General features: G+C 44.5%; 1 protein-coding gene across 1 annotated transcript in view; it reads right to left on the bottom strand.

Moving 5' to 3' along the window:
• Nucleotides 1-517: 517 nt before the first annotated feature.
• tbkbp1 (TBK1 binding protein 1) overlaps nucleotides 518-14,875 on the bottom strand; it is an 81,662-nt gene continuing 67,304 nt past the window's right edge. The window contains exons 8-10 of the mRNA XM_056297190.1: nucleotides 9,581-9,696; nucleotides 3,603-4,387; nucleotides 518-2,930 (exon numbers count right to left, since the gene is read on the bottom strand). Coding sequence (XP_056153165.1) covers nucleotides 2,802-2,930; nucleotides 3,603-4,387; nucleotides 9,581-9,696 — 1,030 coding nt within the window. The 3' untranslated portion in view covers nucleotides 518-2,801. The remainder of the gene's footprint in view (nucleotides 2,931-3,602; nucleotides 4,388-9,580; nucleotides 9,697-14,875) is intronic.

The raw sequence follows: 14,875 nt of genomic DNA, 5'->3' as shown, positions 1-14,875 counted from the left end.
TGTGCTCCTTTAATCGCTCTTTGGCGCACAAACACGGTGGACCAAGGACGTGTCCACTGCTTATTCACAGCTGCATTCTGCATTACAGCAGAAACTTTCAGGACCCCCCACCCACCACCACCACCGCCACCCACCCAGACTCGGGTAAGTTCATTCTGAATTTATTTATATACTTCATGCATGTATGTTTGCATCGTCAATCCAGATCATCTGGTGTCATGCACGACATATCCAGAGAGTACCTGTGCTTGACTGCGAAGGACTCCTTAAATGCTGGAGAAATAAGACCCAAAGACGTCACTCATCTCACAACTTAAAAAAAAAGCGGCTGGTACTGTCTTTTGCATCAAGGGCCCCAATTGGTGGATGTCTATTGGTTCACTAGTGGACTTGTCACTACGAGCAAAACATGAGGGTAAAACTGGAGGGTGGTGTTTGGATATTACCTGCATCTAATTCGTACTTGGTGTGGTGGCGGCTATGGTTAGCATATATGGATTTTACAGAGGCTCCAATTTGAAGTCGTTTAATAGAGTACATGTTACATCATCCTTACAAGCTTGCAAAACACCTGTCTGTACACAGCTGTAAATAGTTTTGCACAGAGTGATAGGCAGTAGGAAGGTACATACAGAAGGAACTATTTGGGAATCATTACAGCCCTCAGTTATTTAGTGGTAGAATATGTCCATGCTGCCTTAGAGGTTTTGTTGCACAGCTGATTTCCAGCTGAAGGGCGGTGTCCCTTCTCGCCAACGTGATAAAATGTACCTCTACCTACACTATTTGTCCTAATCTGCCCATACTATCTCATCAAACATTACAAAAAAAAACTTTTTTAAATGCATGGGTGGATGTATAATAACAAGACTTAACTCTGAAACCGCGCATGTAACTTAGATCTTGAGATAGGCTGACATCAGTGTAACAGAGTTTTTACTGAGAAATTTAAGTTACACACAAGCAGATCTGGAATTAAGATTTAACCTGCAGCAAAATAAATGAAATCCATGGGCCAAAAGGCGTCATCTAGTTCTGGTGGTTTTTGTTCATCACCACCAGCTGCACTTATTTTTTACATTTTTTTGTGGGGTAGTCTGGGCAGTAGTGACATCAAAGTGTTGTGAAGCTCAGTTCTCTAGGAAGATCGAGGGCAGTCCCAGATGAAAACCAAGTCTTTCTACAGAAAAATATCCCGTGCCATCAGCGACCATTGGAATGAAACCTCCATCCTCCTCTACACTATCTATATATATATATACACAGCAGTGTGCAAGACCACGGGAGATAAATGTCACCCACATGAGTTATGTGGTGCATCAACATTTGCAAAAATATATATCAGTCATTTTTTTTTTTTGCCTCGTTACTTACAGTTAAACAATAAATATATGGTGGGAAATGAAAACAGATATACTACAGTAATCAGTAGGCTAGGTTAACTTAAGGTGCTAAGATACTGAGATATCTGGTCAGGCTGCAAGCATAAAGGTATATTCCGAGTAATTCTGAGTAACGGGTTCCTGCCACGCTGCACGTAGCGAGGTCACATCCACGTGTATGCCCCGCCCTGCAGGGCATCGTCAACCTTCGTCAGGGTCAATCCGCCTCAACTCCCATCAAAAACACATTTCAACACTCGCAACCACCGAATCTAAATAATGCGTCAGTCAAAAAAAAAACAAAAACCAAACCAAACAACAAAAAAAAACGCAGTGTGTTTGTGGAATGTTTGACTTTTTGTCATAGAAACCACACTTTCTCATTTCGAGGAATTGAAGGCGAACTGACGTCCAACCCTGATCTGCTGACAGTCAGCCAAGTTGTTCACTACATATTACAATCACAGTGCCATCCTCTCATACAGCGTCGTAAAAAGAAACAAATAAATAAATAAAACCACTTCATAATACAGCCAAGCCCCGAAACAGTTACCGACATTTAATTTGTTATTTTGTAAAATCAATCCAATTATCCAACTGCTGGGAATCCGGAGAATCATCACTGGCATGTATGGACCGCCACATACTGTACACGTGTGAGAAAAGAATAATAACTCAAAGCAGGCGAATGTAAAGCCAACGAGTGCTAAGTGTGCTATATCAACATTGAATAAACTCAAAAGTGCCTCAAATCTCCCTGATCATTCATTTATGTATCATGAACTTCTGACATGTCCAAGTGTTAAAGTCTCAAAAGGTCGAGCAGTTCATCCTCATCTTAGCAAACTTTGCAAAAACAGTACTAGTAGAAGTACACCGAAAAGGAGCCGGAGGAAACCTGAAACCACTGCAGAACCCTGCTCATCACAAGAGAGAGCAGCAACCAGAGGCACCAATTAGATAAGAGAGAAGCAGACCTTTCTTATGTGTGCGATCTATAAAGGTCTCCACGCTGATATCTATGGTCACCAATCTAAGACAAATACATGTACGATAATCAAATACTGACCTTTTAAATCCTTGACCTAAATGTATGTAAATTGCATCTTCTTTTCAAAACACATAAAGGCAGTCTTGAGATGTGATGATCTCCACTGAAACGAGTGCCCCGTCTATGGACTGTGTATGGACCTCCAATAGACAGTCACCCATAGATAACTGCAGTGGACCATAAATGGTGTGATACTTGAAGAGATACAAATTGTATTTCCTCTTTGGACAGGTGTGCCAACCTCTTACATAACCTATGAGTCTGGTCGCAACAAAGTGTGTGTGTGTGTGTGTGTGCGCGTGTGAGAGAGAGAGAGAGAGAGTGTGTGTGTGCGTGCATGTTTGCACGCAGGCTAGTTGCCATGGCAATCAGATCTTGCTGTTCTCCAGGTGGGAATCGATGTGCTTGATGAGGGCATCATCAGGGTAACCCACGGGGAAAATCAACTGACAGAGAGGGCAACTCCTCATCTCACTCTCTACTGTCTCCATCCACAGCTGCAGAGAGAGAAACACATACACAAGCACGCAACCAACAAAAAACACACACACACACACGCACACAAAATAGTCAGCAGAATAATAAGGCATACTCTTCAGCTCGAGACCTAATATTTACTCCTCCTCTCCCCCATGTTACTGCGTCGTATTAGCTTCTCTGAGACAACCCAATGACACCACTCTGTGTACACATAGCTTTACAACCACCGGTGTTCAAAAGGACCTTGTAGTGTTTCTCTGACAAGGTGAATTCATGGTTGAAACTACATGCCTCATTGATTTCACCTTAAATATGCTTTATTTTTTGCCGGGGGGGGGGGTCCCGATGAAGGGTAGTAGACTGGTTGAGGAAGTGCATCTAAGCCTGAGGACCGAGGATGACTTAGGCAAGGTTATGATTATAAGCGTACACAAAATAGACAGTGTACGTAGACGAAAGCTCCTTGTGGGGAAAAGGTGTAACGGGTAATTTCCAGTGTACCCATATATATATAAACTGCACTGCACTCTTTTAACTTCAGTTTCTGGTCGCTTGAAACGGTCACTGCAGTTGAGATTTGTATCAGCAAACGTCGAAACCAACTTCTTTTTTTTTTAACACGTTCATATTTTACAGTGCAATTCTAAAAAACTTTTTTTTTTTGGAATTCATTCTGAAACTTAACTCACGTTGATTGAGGGCCAGGACTGAGCGTGCTCAGCGGACAGGTATCCTTGCGGGTGGCAGCTGAGGGTATTGGATCGCTGGGGGATCGGGAAGGCTGAGCAGGAGGCTGGCCCTCTCATAACGCCCCCGGGCCCAGCTGGAGAGGACACACCCAGTGTCCGCGGCGGGCTGATGGGATGGGGGCAGGTCCACTCCTCCTCGTCCTCCGAGGACTGCGGTGGCTGCGGGGCTGGTGTGGATGGGGGCAGGGGTTCGAAATGCATGTGGGACACCTCTGACAGGGGGAACGGCATCTCTCTCGAGTGGCGCATGGAGCTCTCCCCGAGGCCCGCCTCGACCCCTGAACCACCCTGATGGGGAGCGGGGGAGCCTCTGTGCTGCGGTCCGCCGTGAGGGGAGCCGACGTGCTGGGGCTGCTGCTGCTTCGGGTAGCCCTCCACGTATGGCCGGGGCTTGGGCAGGGTGGAGACGGGGTCCAGGGTGAAGCGGGGAGGGCGCTGGTAGGCCGAGGGGTCAGCAACCTCTGAGTAGCTACGCCGGCCCTGGAAACTGGCTCTCAGGTGATGGCTGGGTGGCCGGCTCGAGTAAGAGGCCGGCCCGTCGCTGATATCCAAAAGGGGCGAGCGGCGGTGCATGTCCGGGGACAGGCGCTGGATGACCGGGGAGCGTCTCTGGGAGATTGGGGAGTGGTGCAGTGGAGGAACCGGGGAATGGCGCTGTGGAATGGGCGAGTGGCGAGGAGACACTGGGGAGTGACGTTGGTGGTGAATAGGAGAGTGACGCTGGACTGAGGATACACAGCAGAAAGAAATGTCCGTGTGAAAAACATCACCTTCCAAAAGGACAGTTATGCAGCTTGGTCAATTTAGTACTACAAGGAGCTGCTCGAACTCATCTCAACTTTTCACGACACACCATTGCACTGTTTACTCCTGTTGTTACTGACAACGGCTGTAAACTTATCTTGAAACAACTGCAGAGGCACACGCCAGCAAAACGGTGGTATGACCACATGCAGCTCTGTCAGGGTGTAAAAAGCGGGACAGTCATTATATGATAAACTGTCATCAGCTCTCTGCTTTGTCTGTGGTTGATAAGGTCATTCTCATAAATACTGGTTAAATACTACTCCCTCTGGTATGAAAGGTCCTGTCTTGTTGCCATGCAGATAGGAGACAGCACCGCAGTTATATAGCGTTCACTGAAAACAATGACAAGTTTATAATAATTTTGGATTAAAAAAAAACAAAAAAACGCTGTCCCCATAAAAGCCTCGCCCAGTTATGATCAAGATACCTACCCAAGTTGTGCCGTTTAATCGTGTTTTTGCTCATTATAACGAGCATCGTTTCCTGCAATAATAAGATCGCTATCAGAGGGGTTAATAGAAAAACTGAAATCATCGGCTAACGTGTTTGGGATTCAGTCATGTCTTTTCAGTCACCACTGCAGTGTTCAGCTCAGCCTATATCAAAGAGGAAGCCTCATTTATGGCCGTGTGGTTGAGGTGTTAGATAGGAGGCGTTGTTCATACATTTTAATTTTCTACCGAACCTTCAAATAGACAGAAACCCTCCCCCCAACACGCACAGAAGTATTTTAATGGTTCTTCTAGCAAGCCCACTCCCTCGATGATTATTTCAGGGGCTGATGGAAAAAAAAGAAGCAATCTTTTCTCTTAGAACGGGTATTTGTTTTGTTGCTAATGATAGCCTAAAGACGGGCATACTGTTTGTGGATTCATTTGACTAATTAAACACAACGTTTCCATCGAAGCCAGATTTTCTACATTTAGGGGATACATGCGGAGAAAAATGCCGGTGTTGTGTTTTTGAAAGCCCAGTGAAAATATTACAGTACTAGTAGCTTGTAACTTAGGAAGTCCAGTTTCATCAGTGGGGCTTTTTACACAGCCTTTTCAAGGCAGGAGGATCGTTGTGCCCTTCATCCGTTCGGTTTAAAAGGTGCGTACACGGAATGGGAGCGGGGTCATCATTGTTCTGGCGTTAAACTGGCAGTGGAGGTGGTCACAGAACCAAATCGACATCTGTGTTGTACGACACAGTGGCGAAACTACCATATATGCAGATAATGCGGCTGCATCGGGGCCCACAACAGATTAGGGTGCGCATGCACGAACCCCTTTTTATGTCGCCACTATCGTATCAAAGAGCTCGAGCACTGAGTCTGTGGTATATGGTATGTTAAAAAATGTGCAAAGTGTGCCCGCGCATAATTATGGACGTGTGTACTACTGCATACTATGCAGTAGAATAGATGAGTTCACACAGCAAAAAGCCCAAAGAGTGCGCCTATAACACCAGCTCTTATAGGCGCACTCTTTGGGCTTTAACAGATAAGTAGAACTTATCTATTATTTATTTGACTAATAATCAACCTATACACTTGTGTTTTGTGTTTATAAGGCCTTTGCGCAGACATGAATAATGTTGTCTATGTGTGAGTGCGCTGTCACAATTGTGTTTTCATCTGAGTCTAGATGCCCTGTCACCCATTGTTTTCACATGTGTCAAGGTGCCCTGTCACGATTATGTTTTCATCTGTGTCTAGATGCCCTGTCACCCATTGTTTTCACATGTGTCAAGGTGCCCTGTCACGATTATGTTTTCACATGTGTCAAGGTGCCCTGTCACTATTATGTTTTCACATGTCTCAAGGTGCCCTGTCACGATTATGTTTTCACATGTCTCAAGGTGCCCTGTCACGATTATGTTTTCACATGTCTCAAGGTGCCCTGTCACTATTATGTTTTCACATGTCTCAAGGTGCCCTGTCACTATTATGTTTTCACATGTGTCAAGGTGCCCTGTCACCCATTGTTTTCACATGTGTCAAGGTGCCCTGTCACTATTATGTTTTCACATGTCAAGGTGCCCTGTCAACCATTGTTTTCACATGTGTCAAGGTGCCCTGTCACGATTATGTTTTCATCTGTGTCAAGGTGCCCTGTCACCCATTGTTTTCACATATGTCAAGGTGCCCTGTCACGATTATGTTTTCACATGTCAAGGTGCCCTGTCACCCATTGTTTTCACATATGTCAAGGTGCCCTGTCACGATTATGTTTTCACCTGTGTCAAGGTGCCCTGTCACCCATTGTTTTCACATGTGTCAAGGTGCCCTGTCAAAAAATTATGTTTTCATCTGTTATGGTGCTCCGACACCAGATTTTGTTAAGTTGGCTAGTCTATCACTATCTTGGCCTTGCTGTTATGACTCCTCTTCTATAGAATGGCGGTGGTTTTTTTCTTCCTATTTATCATGTCTTTTAGCTGTCATTATAACAAGCATCGTTTCCTGCAATAATAAGATCGCTATCAGAGGGGTTAATAGAAAAACTGAAATCATCGGCTAACGTGTTTGGGATTCAGTCATGTCTTTTCAGTCACCACTGCAGTGTTCAGCTCAGCCTATATCAAAGAGGAAGCCTCATTTATGGCCGTGTGGTTGAGGTGTTAGATAGGAGGGCTTGTGTTTATGTGTTTATAAGGCCTTTGCGCAGACATGAATAATGTTGTCTATGCGTGAGGGTGCTGTCACAATTGTGTTTTCATCTGTGTCAAGATGCCCTGTCACCCATTGTTTTCACATGTGTCAAGGTGCCCTGTCACAATTATGTTTTCATCTGTGTCAAGGTGCCCTGTCACCCATTGTTTTCACATGTGTCAAGGTGCCCTGTCACCCATTGTTTTCACATGTCTCAAGGTGCCCTGTCACGATTATGTTTTCACATGTGTCAAGGTGCCCTGTCACCCATTTTTTTCGCGTGTCAAGGTGCCCCGTCACGATTATGTTTTCACGTGTCAAGGTGCCCTGTCACCCATTTTTTTCACATGTGTCAAGGTGCCCTGTCATGATTATGTTTTCACGTGTCAAGGTGCCCTGTCACCCATTGTTTTCACATGTGTCAAGGTGCCCTGTCACGATTATGTTTTCATCCGTGTCAAGGTGCCCTGTCACCCATTGTTTTCACATGTGTCAAGGTGCCCTGTCACGATTATGTTTTCACCTGTGTCAAGGTGCCCTTTCACCCATTGTTTTCACCTGTGTCAAGGTGCCCTGTCACCCATTGTTTTCACATGTGTCAAGGTGCCCTGTCACCAATTATGTTTTCATCTGTTAAGTTGGCTAGTCTATCACTATCTTGGCCTTGCTGTTATGACTCCTCTTCTGTAGCATGGCGGTGGTTTTTTTCTTCCTATTTATCATGTCTTTTAGCTGTCAACTGAGACGTGCATTTTGCTGTTGCTGGCCATTTTAAAGCTGCATGCTCTCACTTCTTTCATTTGCTACTGACATGATGTTATGTTACGCCTGATTGTGATGGGCAGGCCAGGGCCCGCTTTGACCATCTTGCATCGGGGCCCGGTGCTGACTCGTTACGCTGCTGGTGTTACACGTCATGGCGCCTCTGCTTCCAGAAAGCCAGCAAGCTATAAGCCGGCGTAAAGATGCGTCTTCATTACGGTAGTATTGTGGGATCTCTGTGTATAAACGCCTAGTAAGGCTATCCGTTCATTTGAAACTAGAATCTGATTTGGAGATTTGGATTTATGAGGGTCGTTCCTCTGTCATAACAGAAAATGTATACAATATATACTAGTGTCAGTACAGTAAAGGCTATGCATGTGATGCTTTTGTTTTGTGGTTGGTGACAGCCACAGCTGTGAGACAAAAGTTGTATGTGTGTCTTCTTAGCAGAGGAAGATAAAGGTGTTGCTACTGCTAGAAATTGCCACTTCCACATGCAAATTACTCATGTGCATGTTATATGCAGCAATATTCCTGCATTCATTTTCTTTTTGGTCTCCACTGATAGATTTTAAGACGAGATAAAAGGGTGTTTTGAGAAAGTTCTTTTTTGTCAGCACTTTGAGTATATCCGGCTTCTCTGCTCCTTTGAAATGAATACAATCCCATCAAACAACAGGACTTCCAGAATGAGCAATAAAAAAAAAAGCAATGGCGGACCATTTTTCCTCATCGTGCTTGATAAACAGTTTACCTTACCACAGTTTTGAGAAAAGGGCAGGAGTGAAAACACAATGTTTACATGATGAAGGGGGGGGGGGTCCTGTATGACTAGCTTTGACTACTAGTATTGGTTTGAGTCTTGAAGGCAGGATTGAATATGGGGGTTGATATAAAATACAAGACTGTAAGAAAATTTTAAGTATTCTTCCCATGTCTTTTTCATGCTACAATACTACATGAATACCTGGCTCAGCTAATGTGAACCACGCACTCAGCATTTATAGTATTTCATTTTATTGACCTTAGAATAGAGCATCCGAGGGGCGTCCAGGTAGCGTAGCAGTCTATTCCATTGCCTACCAACACGGGGATCGCCGGTTCGAATCCCCATGTTACCTCTGGCTTGGTCAGGTGTCCCTATAGACAAAATTGGCTGTGTCCGCGGGTAGGAAGCTAGATGTGGGTATGTGTCCTGGTCGCTGCACTAGCGCCTCCTCTGGTCGGTTGGGGCGCCTGTTCGTTGGGAGGGGGAACTGGGGGGGAATAGCATGATCCTCCCACGCGCTACGCCCCCCTGGCGAAACTCCTCACTGTCAGGTGAAAAGAAGTGGCTGGCAACTCCACATGTATCGGAGGAAGCATGTGGTAGTCTGCAGCCCTCCCCGGATCAGCAAGGGGAGTGGCGCAGTGACCGGGATGGCTCAGAAGAGTAGGGTAATTGGCTGGATATAACTGGGGAGAAAAAGGGGGACTCCCCCCCGAAAAAAACAAAACAACAACAGAGCATCTGCATTTCATGCCAGTGGTAGAATTTTTAACACCCAATTTTCCCTTGGGGATGAATAAAGTATTCTGATTCTGATTAAATGGCCTAGTATGCAGCATTTTACGGATTGCTACCTTTTCCAAACAAGGAGAAGGGATTGAAAACATGGTGATGAGTTAGTGTGGACTGATAAAATCTTTGAAATGTGTAAATGCTAACCCGGGCTAGCCTGTTCCTGTGAGGCCTTCCTCAGGATTTCTGTCTGTTTGGAGCTCAGTGCTTGAAGACGTCCCAGCTCCTCTGTAAGCTCGGTATAGGCCAAGGCCAAATTCACCCTGAAGAGAGACAAAAGGAAGAAATCACGCTATTTAACAATCATTATAATGACAAAAGGTTGTGATGCTGGTTCAGTGTTGCAGAAGATAAGATCGCTAATTAATTTCACATGTGCTAACTTCTCCCACTGGCTATGGACGGTCATTTGAGGTTAGTCTACGACTTCAAATTTTGCGATGCTTCAGTTGGTGCATGGACATCACATGCAGAGAGGAGAGCGGAAACACAAATACACGTTGATCCTTCAGCTTTGCTCCCCAGTTATAAGGATGTTCCTCGTTGGGTGTGCCTACAATCAAATGATTTTAAGTGTACTGATAAGACCTGGCAAAACAAGCTGGCAAGGTGGGTGCTTGTATTTTTAGAGCGATATTTACAGCACATAATTCAGCTGCATAAAATCACGCCATTTCATGCAAGGCATGCCACATTTCTCTCAAGAGGGACATTGACGGGGGACTTCTATTTTGAGAGGTGTAGACGTGGCTAGATTACTCACAGGCTTTTTGCATTAGCCATAGCAACTTGCTAACTGGTCTTAACTCATCGGCTTAAGGGCTCAAATTGATCCAAACAGTTAAGTGGGGTTTTTTTTACTATAATTTAAGTATATGTGACATAATAAATGCAATTATTGATTGAACTGAGATGTTAAGACAACCATACTGTGTGGATAATGCGAGGAAAAAAGACAGAACAAACCATTTAAAGCGTCATCATCAAAACATAATCATCAACAAGATGGGATAGAGTACTACCTAATTTTGTAGCCAAAACAGAGAAAAAGGTAGGGTGACATTTACATTATATTATAGCCTATCTTATGCAACTTAAATCTGATAAGGGACGGTTAATCTCTAACCTCTAACCAGCTTCTCTAATTTCCCCTATCTATTAGTCAACTCCTGCCAGCAATGATGGCAGTAGATAATGAAATCAGCTCAAAGATGAGAGGAAACAAACAGGAACTCTTTTGATAGAGAAATTCAGATTTCCTTTTGGCAATGCTTTTTCAATACAAATGCATCTTTTTGTTTCAAAATCAGCTACCAAGAAGCACATGGAAATGGCATGCATACGATAGCATACGATAGCAAAGAGTGCAGCTATTGAAAGTGCAAATGGAAAATGCATTGTAACACCTCATCCCCACCCCTAAGCTGCACGTAAGAGCAAAACCATAGGCCAAACAAGTGATATTCCAGTTACAAATCCGTTTCAGACTGAGAAGAAGGAGTTTCAAAAAGGTACTAGCCCGATTACCACAGGTCTCAGATGTGATAAGGCAAATCTTATCAGTCCTCATGAATCCACTTTCAACAAAACTCATCTCTCTTGATGAGAATCTGACTCAACTTGATCTCTTTTGGAGATAGTGGCTGATAAAAATGTCAAATAACGCATTTGCATATCCTGTGGATTTCATCAACATGCTGTAAATAGACATGAAGGTAGACTAGCACTGCAGTCAGCAACAACAATAGATACTCGTGTATCCAGCCTACACAGCATAAAACAATGTACACAGTCAAAGAAGACACACACAAGGGAGGGCTATTGTTTACTGTTTTGCCTGCTATCCATGTGTGTGTGCACGTGTGCAGGCATGTGTGTGTGTCCATGTGTATGTACGTGTGAGTAAGAAGATGGACAAAATTAGAAGAGTGCCTTGTCTACCGATGTCCCCGGAAGATTTTGACTTAAAAACTCTGACCTTACTTCTGGATATTAATTTTGTATTAACAACTGGCAGATATCAGGTATCAGGAACACTTTATTTGTCATTTCATTTCATGTACTTCCATACATGAAATGAAACGAAATATTGTTTCCCCCAGCCCACAGCAGTGCAACACAAAGACAAAAACACATATCCCAAAACTACAAGAAGTTCAAGAACACACATAATAACTAACACACATATATCGAAACTAACACATATAGCCAAACTAAACAAAATAAATAAATAAATAAAATCACTGTCCAAAGGAACGAACGCCAGCCAGGATGACTGTCAGAACTGCCGGTCTGCATGGGCTAGCAGTCAGCTTAGCCTGCCCCACTTCCGCATCCTGTCAGACCGCCCTCGGTGCCAAGGCCGTGGTCCCTGGGCCCACAAGATGCAGCAGACCAAGCTCTCCCAGCCGATCCAGCGCCAGCTCTCCCAGCCATCAAATGAAGACGAAACTTAAAGCGATACTGACATCAAAATCTGAAAATTCCTATTGACAGGCGATGTTCCGAGTTGGAATGTGACCACGGAGAAATTCCGTTGCCAAAACAGCGCATCTGCAGCCACTCAAGAGAGATCTGTGATTGACTGTAGATGGTGTCCAATGTCAAATTGTGCTGGTGGATACGTAGACACCAGTCAGTTTGCATATAGGGTGTGTCCGTAGCGAGATGCTATAAAACCACGGAGAAGCCGTTCTTTCACCCCCTCCTGCTAGCTACTTGGCTTGAGTTTGTACTATTTTGCTGAGACTTTATCGATCTTGCTACGACGTATTGCTATCTATCTATATATCTAACTACCTATCTGGCTATCTATTCATCTAAATATCTATCTTTCTAACAGTTACTTGTATCACCGAATCCTCCTCCTCGAAACTGTAATCCTCGCAGAGGATCTCCCTCTCGCTCTCGCTGTCCGACATTTTTTGTAAATAACAAGTGATGAGCGGTACCGAGCCCCATCCACCCACGGAGACGGTAGCCAATAGCTTTGAATTCTTAAAACCACACCTATTTTCGGTTGTGATTCAAACTCTCAATGTTAAAAAATGTGTTCAGAAAGGGCATGTCCGTCTCTCTTTAAACACAGATGTTGAGAAAGACACTGCATGGACGGCACTGGGTGAGGCCGCCGCAAACGTGAATTTGCACCGCCATCGTCCCACACCGGTACTGGGTTGAGGCCGCTGCAAATGTGATTTCATGCCACTGTCTTCGCACACCGCAAGCAGAAACAAGATATCAATCAATCAATCAATCAATTTGCATTTTAGATATATGCGGAAACAACACAAAGTGCGTGACATGAAAATCGACTGCCTTCAATATCGTTCTATGGCCCCCCTTCTTGATTTGCTCCTATAAGAATCCACCTCGTAACCTCTCTAGAAACCAGGGAACGGCAGTCAGTATATCGCATATCACAAATTAGGACAAGTAAAATTCAGAGTGACTATAGCATGTTCGTGCAGGGGAACAGGGGACTCACAGCTGTGCAAATTACAAATTAAAAAAAGAAGCTGACAGGCCCACCTGGTCTTCCCCCGGTGCCATGACTCAAACAAACCGAGTGGGCTATCAAACCCGTCTCCCATTCCCTGCCTATGCCTTCTTAGCAAAGGCCGTCTTCAACAACACCTGCAAATTAGGCTGACTGGGTACATTCAGGGTCAAATTTCCCACCGGTTCCAACACTAGCACGACTCTACCCGCTCATGACCCTCTGAGGGGCTTTACATAAAACCCACCTGTTGGGGGTGTCCCGGTGACTCCCCTGGCAGAGCGCATACCACATTAAGGCTGAGTCCTCACCGCAGCAGCCTGGGTAAGGACCCAGCCGGGCCCTTTGCTGCATGTCATCCCCTCTCCCTCCCCTGCCTTTCCTCTCTCTCTCTCTCTCTCTCTCTCTCTCTCTCTCTCTCTCTCTCTCTCTCTCTCTCTCTCTCTCTCTCTCTCTCTCTCTCTCTCTCTCTCTCTCGCTCTCTCTGTCTCTACTGTCATTATCCAATAAAGGCGGAAAATGCCAAAAAACAAAAAACAAACAAACCACCTGTCAATGCATAAATGGCATAAATAGTGTGAGGAGGAAGTTACTTACATGCATTCTGAGAGACATTATAGATGCTGCCAAAGCTGCCCGTTAAGAGACGGCTCTTCACCCACCTATATCCAACTTTTTTTTTGGCACCAGTGACACAACTGCAGATTTCAAACCTTGCCAAACTACTCTCAGGAGATGTTCATCTCAGCACCTGTGCTGAGATGTCATTCATGCCTGTCTAAATGTGGGGGCCTATTTACTGACAGTTTAGATGAAGGCAGCTCTTCCTTTTCACACTTCTGCTCTCTCTTATAGTAGTTGTCGACTTTTACCCATGAGTTTTGACAAGTTGTCAGAGGCCCGGGTCAGAAAAAAAAACAAACACCTCTTGTGTAAGGCACCTAGTATTTCAGCAGTGTGAACACCTCTGAGTGTGTGCCGGAAAACATCACTGTGCTTTTTTTTTTTTTTGCTGTCAGTAGATTGAGAGACTCTGAACTGGTGCCCTGCAGTTTTTTGTCTGCACAAGAAGGTGTTGAGAACGTGCGTCTGAGTACGTGTTTGCACAAAATGTATGCCTGTATTTGTTTGTGCGTATGTGTTAAGGGCCTCACGTGCATGCTTTCAAGAAAGGCACAGAAAAATGCACGTGACAGAAAAATGCATGTAACTTGCAGAAACGTACATATTGTGCACGCACACACATGCACACACAGTGTGTATGCGTATGCGTAGGAGTCATGATGCCAGCGTTGCATCGATGGAGGATTCATGCCAGTGAATCAATCAGGCACAACAGTGTGTGTGTATGTGTGTGTGTGTGTGTGTGTGTGTGTGTGTGTGTGTGTGTGGGAGGTGACATGTAGAGTGTGTGGGTTGCATCTGACCTCTGATCAGACATTAAAAAAAGAACCATCCACCGCCATGGCTGCCTGCAGGAGCGGTGCAACTGAGATCTTCTTTGTTGAGTAACATTCAATAAAATATTTGTTCTTTATTGACTCCACTGGAGTTCAGTCAGGATGTGACCTCAAAGTGAACCAGCACCTGAACACATTGTCAGTAATGCATTGGTAAATTAGATGGGAGGGGAAACTATGCACGCCGTCGGATGATAATTACACAACTACACTTTTATACGTCAGCTCTTCTCTTGGAAATTAGTGCATTTTCATGCAACTTGCAAGCATCTTGTTCTGCTGTTAAGTACTGTATACTATATATTCACCACGTAAACATTTTTAATTTTTAACAGCAAAGACGGGTTGAAACATAGATGAATGACTCTATTGACGGATGGAGTCCACTCCCATCCTGTCTATCCCCCTAGATCAATGATTACATTACTGGCCTTGATTGAGTAACAGACAGATAGTTGCCCCCCATAGGGAAATGGTGCTAAA

This window comes from Lampris incognitus, chromosome 17 (genome assembly GCF_029633865.1).
Source record: "Lampris incognitus isolate fLamInc1 chromosome 17, fLamInc1.hap2, whole genome shotgun sequence".
Classification (NCBI taxonomy): Eukaryota; Metazoa; Chordata; class Actinopteri; order Lampriformes; family Lampridae; genus Lampris; species Lampris incognitus.
This window is presented reverse-complemented; position numbering and strand designations above follow the sequence as displayed.